General features: G+C 54.8%; 1 protein-coding gene across 1 annotated transcript; it reads right to left on the minus strand.

Annotated features, from left to right (window-relative positions):
- Nucleotides 1–1,093: 1,093 nt before the first annotated feature.
- On the minus strand, nt 1,094–5,686 carry PTGIR (prostaglandin I2 receptor). Its single transcript, XM_007532216.3, has 2 exons — nt 3,967–5,686; nt 1,094–2,460 (listed from the first exon to the last, which is right to left on the minus strand). Exons 1-2 carry the CDS (start codon nt 4,750–4,752, stop codon nt 2,080–2,082), a joined length of 1,167 nt encoding a protein of 388 aa, XP_007532278.1. The 5' UTR covers nt 4,753–5,686; the 3' UTR covers nt 1,094–2,079.
- Between the last annotated feature and the right edge of the window lie 3,356 nt (nt 5,687–9,042).

Consider the following 9,042-nt stretch of genomic DNA (forward strand, 5'->3'; position numbering starts at 1 on the left):
GCCCCCCATTTTTCCCCTTTTGTGGAAGCCAGTCTGATAGTATTGATGTGACAGTGGGCAGCGGGGAGAGGGCTCTTGTTCAACTTCACCAGCAACCGTCTTTCCATACCACTTGCCTCGTTCTGAGCACCCTGGATCCTGGGCCTGTCTGAGGGCAAGAAGGGATCAGGAGCAGGGGGCTAGAAATCACCCCGAGGGGCTGGGGAGACAGAATAGTGGTTATGCAAACAATTTTATGCCTGAGGCTCTGAGGTCCCTGGGTTCAGTTCCCAGCACTACCATCAGCCAAAGCTGAGCAGTGCTCTAAAAAACGAAACAACAACAAAATCTAATAATAATAACTATAAGTCAACCCCAAGGGGGGCAGGATGGAGTGCACACATTACTGTGAGCATGGACCCGTGTTCAAGCCCCTGGTCCCCACCTGCAGAGGGGAAGCTTCACACATGGTAAAGCAGGGCTGCAGGTGTCTCTCTCCTCTTTCCCCTACTTTCCCCTCTCAATTTCTTTTCTTTTTCTTTATTTTTTTATTTTTAAAATATTTATTCCCTTTTGTTGCCCTTTTTATTGTTGTGGTTATTATTGTTACTGATGTCGTCGCCATTGGATAGGACAGAGAGAAATGGAGAGGGGGGGAAGACAGAGAGGAGGAGAGAAAGATAGACACCTGCAGACCTGCTTCACCCCTGTGAAGCGACTCCCCTGCAGGTGGGGAGCCAGGGGATCAAACTGGGATCCTTACCCCGTCCTTGTACTTTGCACCATGTGCGCTTAACCCGCTGCGATACAACCCGACTCCCTCCTCTTAATTTGTCTCTATCCAAAAATAATAAAATATTTTAAAAATATTTTATTTATTCCCTTTTGTTGCCCTTGTTTTATTGTTGTAGTTATTGTTGTTGTTGTTAGATAGGACCGAGAGAGAAATGGGGGGGGAGACAGAGAAGAGAAGAGAAAGGTAGACACCTGCAGACCTGCTTTACTGCTTGTGAAGCGACTCCCCTGCAGGTGGGGAGCCAGAGGCTCGAACCGGGATCCTTATGCCTGTCCTTGCGCTTTGCGCCACATGCGCTTTGTGCCACGTGCACTTAGCCCGCTGCGCTACCGCCCGACTCCTAGAAAGGGGGCTTTCTTTCAAAGGCTGAAAATATTCAGCGGAGTCCAGTGCCAGGCAGAGGACCCATCTGTACCCCAACACCTGGCAAAGTCAGCACCCACTATTCATTGAATGAATGAATATGTGAATGAATGAATAACCCCAATGCTTTTGTTGTTCCAAGGACATAGACATGAAGTCAGGTTCCATGAGGAAGCAGCTGTTTATTCAGGGACAGACACAAGACTCAGGTCTGCGTTTGGGGGAGGTCCCTGGGTTCCATGCCCCCCACCCTTTAGTCCTCGAGCTCCCTCCACCCACCCAGTTCCCCTCTGTGCCATGCAGTGTCCTTGGGCACCTGCCCAGCCTTGTCACAGGCAGTCCAGAAGTCCCCTTCCCACTCCCCACAAAGGGGATGGGAGAGGTGCAGGACTCCCAAATCTGGGGGTAAATTCAAAGGAGGGGGTGGCAGCGAGCTCATCCCGGAGTCCCCAGCTTCCAGGGGGAGAGGGAAGGCTCTCGGTGCAGCTTGGGAGAAGAGGATCTGGAGGTGGGGAGGTGGGGGAGCAGCTGGGGCACCCTGAATAATAAGGATCAGAACTAGAACCCCATCCCAGCAGACCCAATGGTTGTACAGAAGCGGCTGGAAGTATCCACGTTCTAAATATTTAGACAGTGAGGATAGGCCAGCGAGGGCCACTGATTCCTCTCAGTTCTCTCATGTTCTGGGACAAAGAACCACCCCCCCACCACCACCACCACCTTGTGCCCTCTCCTCCACTCCACCCCTACCCCCACCCAGACCCCCACAGTTTGCCCTGGGGCCTGACCTGAAGGAGGAGAAATAGCAGCGAATGACCCCCTGAATTCAGGGGTGGGAAGTCAGTTCGGTTCTGCAGGCAAAGGCTCTAGGATTCCTTTCTCTGCCTGTCTGTGATGCACCCATTTTTCTGACTCTGCCCCCAAAGAGCAGGCAGGGGCAGTCAGCACAGGGAGCAGAGGGCATGGGAGGACACTTTGGTGCTGCCCGAGGATGTGGAGAGGGGTGCAGGAGGCCCAGGGGTGCCCTGTCCCTCACCCCAGGTGGACAGAGGCACCCAGTTCCCCTCTTTCCCACCAACAGAGGTGGGGACCCCCTGCTCCTTCCTCCCCAGGATGGGACGGTCAAGGGGCATCTGTGAGTCCCCATGGGCAGGCCTGGGCCACAGGCAGCAGAACCAGAGCCACAGGCGCTGGAAGACAGCCTTGCGGAAGAGGATGAAGACCCAAGGGTCCAGGATGGGGTTGAAGGCATTGAAGCGGAAGGCCAGGAGGTCCCCCATCTCGCTGCTGTCTGGGGCGATGGCCTGGGTGAAACCGCGGATCTGAGGGCAGAGGGAGGGTGTCAGCAAGTGCCCACAGCTCTCCCCATGCACCCCTCCTCAGTTCCCATGCACCCTGCCCTAGCTCCCCTCTTCACCCTTGCTGAGAAGGAAGTCAGATAAGATTCAGAGTAATTAACAGGCATCCAGGGTGGGGGTGGGGGGGTGCTCAGTGGAAACCCCAGAAAATAACCCAGAGACATAGGGTGTGGGGGAGGGGCACAGTGCAAACCCCCCCCACGTTACAGCTTCCAGTCTCTTAAGTCACTCATCCCTCCCACCCCCCCCAAAAGGCTTGATGTTATTCAGGTGAAGCACAGTCCTTAATTTTTTAAAGAATGAGAAATGGAGACCCAGAGGATAGATAAGAGGGTGGGGTGCCCCCCAACACACACACACAAAGCTGTAAGGCTGGAGCCCCTGCAGGAAAGGGGTACAACTGGGAAATTCTAAGAGTAAAGCTAGGGGGAGGGTGGCAAGATTCAGATCACTTGGGGCCAGATTCTAATCAGCACCCCACTCCCTGTGAAAAACAGTGGCCAATTTCTTGCCAAAAGACTTGTGGGACTGAAGCAGAGATTCATCTGGAGATGATCTGCGAAAGTATTTGTCAACCTGGGGATGGGGTGGGGTGGGGTGGACACAGAGCAAGTGCTCAGTGTAGGAGGTGAGTGTTGTTATCATTAGTATGGGCTGGGGGGCTTTGGGGGTGGGGTTGATTTGAGTGGAGTGGTGCCTGCCCTTGGGGGAGGGGGCAGTGGTACAGGGTAGAGCCAAGTGGGGTGGCTGGGAAGACAGAACTGTGATTATGCACCAGACTTGCATGTCTGAGGCCCTGGAGGCCCCAGATTTCCTGCTCAGTTCTGGTTTATGGTGATACCTGGGATTGAACCTGGGACCTCGAAGCCTCAGGCAGGAAAGTAGCTACCCAGCCCAGAAAAAGGTGTTTTTTATAAAGAAGACAGGTCCAGGTGGTGGCACACCCGGTTGAGTGCACTCATTACCATGTGCAAAGGGCCCAGGTTTGAGCCCTTGCTCCCTACCTACAGGGGGAAAGCTTCACCAGTGGTGATGCAGTGCTGCGGGGTTCTATCTCTGTCTCCTTTTCCCCTCTTGATTTAATAAAATATTAGAAGGAGAAGAAGAATGTGGAAGAGGGTCTTGGCTGGGGAGACAACATAATGGTTTTGCAGAAAACTCTCATGCTTGAGGCTCTGAGAGGCATCAGGTTCAATCCTTTGCACTACCACAAGCCAGAGCTGAGCAGTGCTTTGGTATTAAATAAATAAATAAATAAAATGAAGAAGAAGGAGGAAGCAGGAGCTGAAGGAAGAGAAGGAGAGGGGGTGGAAGAGAAGAAGGAGAGGAGAGGAAGAAGAGAAGGAGAAGTAGAGGAGGAGGAGGAGACGACTTTTCCAGGACAGGACTTCTGCCCACTCTGTGACTCAGTTTCCCCTCCCATGGAAGGGGCCCTCTTCCTCCACCCCCAGGGGGGCACCGAGGACTCACCGTGAGCGGCAGAGAGCACACGGCCATGATGACGGTCATGAGGGCCAGCAGGATCAGGTGGTCCACCTCGTCCTCACCGACGCGGGTCCGGGTCACGGCGGCCTGCAGGTGGTGGCCCCGGTGGCGCCGCTGCTGGCGGTACATGCGGCAGAGGCTGAGGGTGACCGAGCCGTTGCAGAGCACGATGGCGGCCACCAGCAGGGCCACGAGGCTGGCATAGGCCAGGGAGAAGGCACAGCCGCCCGGCTCGGCGGAGCGCAGGCGGAGGAAGCACCAGCTGCCGGGGCAGTACTGCTGGTGCAGGCCGAGGCCGAGCAGCGGCGGCGCGCAGAAGAGCGCGCAGAAGGCGTAGATGGCCGGCAGGGCGGCGCGGGCGCGGCGCGGCGCCTCCAGGCGCGCGTACAGGTAGGGGTGGCTCAGCGCCAGGCAGCGCTCCACCGCCATGGCGCACAGCAGCGCAGTGGACGCCAGCCCGAAGAAGGCCATGGCGAAGGCGAAGGCCCCGCACAGCGCCGGCCCGCCCCGCGCCAGGCCCAGCAGCGAGCTGTTGCGCGCGTAGGCAGTGAACACGGCCGGGCTCAGGAAGCACGTGCCCAGCAGGTCGGTCACCGCCAGCCCGGTCACCAGCACCGCGAAGGCTGAGGGCCGCCGCCCCCGGCCCCGCCGTGCGCCCAGGATGCCCAGGGCCAGCCCGTTGCCCGCCGCGCCCGCCACGAACATCAGGGTGCTGGTGGCCGGGCCCACGGAGTCCCGCACATACGTGAGGTTGCGGCAGGAGTCGGCCATCCTGGCCTCCCTCCTGGGGTGGGGGTGTGACCTGGGCTTTGGGGGGCTCAATAGGGGTGGCTGGAGAGGAGGGTCCTGGACGGGGAGCTGGGTGTGTCTCCCAAGCTTGTTCAGAGTCCCAGCTGTGCTCTCCCCATGGTGAGGCCTGCAGCCGGGGTCTGCGCTGCTCTTCTCTCCTCTTTATTGCTCTGCTCTTTATTCCTCTCCTCTCCTTATTGTTCTTCTCTTCTCTCCCTTTCCTTCCTTCTGTGTCTGTGTCTCCCCCTTTCCTCTCTTGTCTGTGTTTTTCTCTTCTATCTCTCTGTCTCTCTTCCCCCTCTAAATCTGTGTCTCCTCCTTCCCTCTCTGCTCTCTCTCTCTGTCAGCCCCCCTCCCCTCTATGCCTCCTGGTTTCCTTCACTCTCTCTCGCCTGTGTTGCTCTCTTCTCTCTTGTCTCTGTGTCTCCTCTGTGTTTCTGTGTCTCTTCCTTCCCTCTCTGGTGAGTCTCTGTCACCCCCCCCCTCTCTCTGTGTCCCCAAATTCTTCCCTTCCTTTTCTTCTCTTGATATCTCTGTCTCCTCCTCTATATATCCCTAGCTTTATTATTATTGTTGTTGTTGTTGTTTTATATTCCTAGTTCTGTCTGTCTCTTGCTGTAACTCTGCCTCAGTTAGAGTTAGGCTCTCGCTCTCTCCCCCTCTTGCTCTTTTCATTTCCTCTATTTCTCTCCTCTCTCTTCTTCCCTCTCTGCGTCCTGAGTTCCTCCTCTCTGTCTCTTGCTGGCTCTCTCTCTCTGCTGCCTCCTTCCTTCTCTCCCTCTCTATACCCTTTGCACCTTCACTAGCCCGGGTCCCCTCCTCACCACACCTCTGCAAGTCTCTGTCTCTCACCGATGCTCCGTCTGTCGGTCCGTCGTCTGTCCCCTCTGGCTCCGGGAGAGTCTCTGCTATCTGTGTGTCAGCTCTGACTTCCCTCCCTCCCGCCCTCCCTCCTCATCTTGCCTGCTTGCCCCAGCTTTTTCATTTCCTCTCTGCTCCGCCTTCCCTCCCCCTGCTTTCTCCAGAGGCCCCCACAACTCCCTCCCACTGTCCCTGGCAAGTTCCAGCCCTGGCTGAGTGTAGCCACCACCTATGGCCACCTCCCCTGCCTGGGTCCTCTTTGTTCCCCCCTTACTGACCCACATGCTACCTCCCCACACCCCAGCTCCCAGTCAGCTTCCCCCAGGGCCCCCAGTGGGGTCATGGGGTCACTGACCCATTCTGCTCCACTTGGAGCTGGCTAAGGTGGACCAGGACAGGACTGAGGCCACAGTAGGGGGTACATGGGGTTATGGGGGTGAGGGGGTGGGAGTGGCCCCTGGGATCTATTCTGGGCTCATGGCCCCAGGGCTAGACACTGCCTGGGATTGAGAAATGACCAGGAAATTCCTCCTTGATGGAGTGTTTTCCAAGACCCACTGAGATTTCTGTTCCCTGGACACAGTTCCCTTCTTCCAGAGGGCTGGGCAAGGAGGTGGCAGGCCCAGGGGGAATCCGTATGTCAGGCTGGAACCCCCTCTGGGGCTCTTGGCTCACACACTCACCCAGCAAAGTCCTGGGAAGGGGGCTCAGTTGGGGGGAGGGACTTGGCATCCAGTGGAAGGGGACAGGCCCGGGAACTTCCATCCTTAACTTCTCAGCCCACACTCCCAGGCCCCTGGCCAATCTCTATCGACCTTGACCTCCAGGAAGACTATTTTGGCCACAGACGGAGGCGGAGGGTTCCAGCATCAGTCACATTCGTTCCCCCCCACCACCTCCCCAAACACACCCCCAGCTGCCCCTGTGCCAGCCTCATGTCCAGATTATGTCCCAGTCCCTGTGCCCACTGGGCTGTCTCTCAGCTTCCCAGACAGCCTACCCCTCCCTAATCCTACCCCAAAGGACCGCATGGGACCTGGGAGACCCTCTCAGGGGCCCCTCATTTCTCACAGTGGCAGTTGAAGTGTTGAGAGAACAAACTGTCAGGGCCAGGGCCAGACAGCACAGTGGTGGTGCACAGGACTTGCATCCGGGAAGTCCCAGGTTTGATTCCCAACACAGTGTTAACCAGAGCTGAGAGGTGTTCTGGTCAAAAAAAGAGCACGAGATAGCAAAATGGTTCTGCAAAAAGACTTTCATGCCTGACACTCCAAAGTCCTAGGTTTGATCCTCAGCATGAGCGAAAGCCACAACTGAGCAGTGCTCTGAAAAATTAATAAAACACAAAATTAAAATATCCGTTAAGAGCAGTGGAATCATGCAGGCAAAGAGCCCCAGCAATAATCCTGATAGAACAGAGAGAGAGAGATTACAAAGTTGGGCCAGGCAGTGGTGCATCTGGTTGAGAGCACATGTGCAAGGACTCAGGTTCAAGCCCCTGGTCCCCACTTGCAGGGAGAAAGCTTCTTGAGTGGTGAGGCAGGGCTACAGGTGTCTCTCTCCCTCTCCTCCTTTCTGTCTCCCCCTTCCCTCTCAATTTCTCTTTGTCTCTATACAATAATAAATAAATAAATAAATAAATAAATAATAGAGACAGAGAAAAATTGAGAGGGGATGGAAAATAGAGAAGGAAAGAGACAGAGAGACACCTGCAGCCTGCTTCACCACTCGAGAAGCTTTCCTCTCCCTACAGGTGGGGATCAGGGGCTTGAACCTGGATCCTTGTACACAGTAATGTACGCGCTTAACCATGTACTCCACCGCCAGGCCCCTTCCTCTCAGTTTCTTCCTGTCTCTTATCAAATCAAATCAAATAAAAAAAATGTATAATTAAAAAAAGGAGAGAGAGATGACAAAATCAAGACCCCACTACAGTCCTATACCTTTTTTGCTGGGGACAATGGACTGGAATCAGAAACCATCATTGTCAGTTTCCTGTTCTGTATGATGAAGGAGCCACACTACTCTGTGAGCCTGGAAGCCTTGGGCACCCACAGCCCCCTTTGTAACAAGGAGAGACCCTCAGCCTGTGTTGCCACTTCATCAAGTTTGTGGCCAGGAGGGATGCTCATGGGCCCAAGGGCTTGATAGGCAGCTGCAGGCTTCCCTCCCCCTCCCTATCACCCCTGCCCAGCTGGCATCCCCAGCTTCCGGCAGGATAGACGCCCCACTTCCAGCCACACCGGGGCTCCCCAAATGACCATCCAGCCCTGCTCTGGCATGGTGGGGGGCGGTTGCTGTGCATGTCTGTATCAAACTCCCTGCCCCCATAAGGCTGTTCCCCTCCACCAGGCAGCCCAGAGAAATCGCAGGAAGTTATATCATATTAATGAAGGATGACGCTGGCCAGCTTGTGTCCTGTTTCAGCATCAGGGGAGATGAGGGGAGGGGAGAGAAGGGAGGTGGTGGTGAGTGAGCAAGCTCTGGTTCCGGGAGCCTCTCTCTCACTGGCTTCCTGTCCCCATTGGGGACATCCATCACTCAGGAAGTCCATCCCGCTCCCATGCTCAGGGGGACCCTAGATGAGCCCCTGCCCCCAAGAGGAATGAAAGAAGGACGAGGTGGCAGGGGACATAGCTCAGGCTGTGAGAGCACCTGCTACCTACCTGCCCCAGGCTTCAGAGGCTGCTGGTTAGTCTCTGCTACCACCTTAGGCCAGAGCTGAGCAAGGGCTCTGGATCTCTCTCTCTCTCTGTCTCTCTCTCAGAATAAAGAAATAAAACTTTGGGGCTGGAACAGCATCATGGTTATGTAAAAACTTTTCATGCTTGAGGCTCTAAGATCCCAAGTTTAACCCCCAGAACCACCATAAGCCAGAGCTGAGCAGTGCTCTGGGGTGTGTGTGTGTGTGATTAAAACAAAATAAATACATTTAAATAAAGCATGGTGTATTCTAAAAAAATTTTTTTTAATATTTATTATTTTTTTCCCTTTTGTTGCCCTTGTTATTTTTTCATTGTTGTTGCAGTTATTATTGTTGTTGTTATTGATGTCGTCATTGTTAAAACAGAGAGAAATGGAGAGAGGAGGGGAAAACAGAGAGGGAGAGAAAGACACCTGCAGACCTGCTTCCCCGCCTATGAAGCGACTCCCCTGCAGGTAGGGAGCCTGGGGCTCGAACCGGGATCTGTACACTGGTCCTTGGGCTTTGTGCCACGTGTGCTTAACCCACTGCGCTACCACGCGACTCCCCAAGCATGGTGTATTGAATCAAAGCGAAAGACTCTGGGGAAGGAGGAGGAGAAATGGAAGAGAATTGTGGGGTCCTCGTGCATATGGAAATTGTACTCAAATATCAGTGACTACACTGTAAAGAAGGATAAACTCCCTAAAAAAAAAAAAGTGATAACT

This window comes from Erinaceus europaeus, chromosome 2 (assembly GCF_950295315.1).
Source record: "Erinaceus europaeus chromosome 2, mEriEur2.1, whole genome shotgun sequence".
In the NCBI taxonomy this organism is placed as follows: Eukaryota; Metazoa; Chordata; class Mammalia; order Eulipotyphla; family Erinaceidae; genus Erinaceus; species Erinaceus europaeus.

What these genes read in the sequence shown, in the direction of transcription:
- PTGIR (XM_007532216.3), bottom strand. Translation starts at nt 4,752, where the DNA reads ATGGCCGACTCCTGCCGCAACCTCACGTATGTGCGGGACTCCGTGGGC. An exon ending in TGTGCTCTCTGCCGCTCACG is followed by an intron (nt 2,461 to 3,966) that starts GTGAGTCCTCGG and finishes CTCTGCCCTCAG; the next exon opens with ATCCGCGGTTTCACCCAGGC.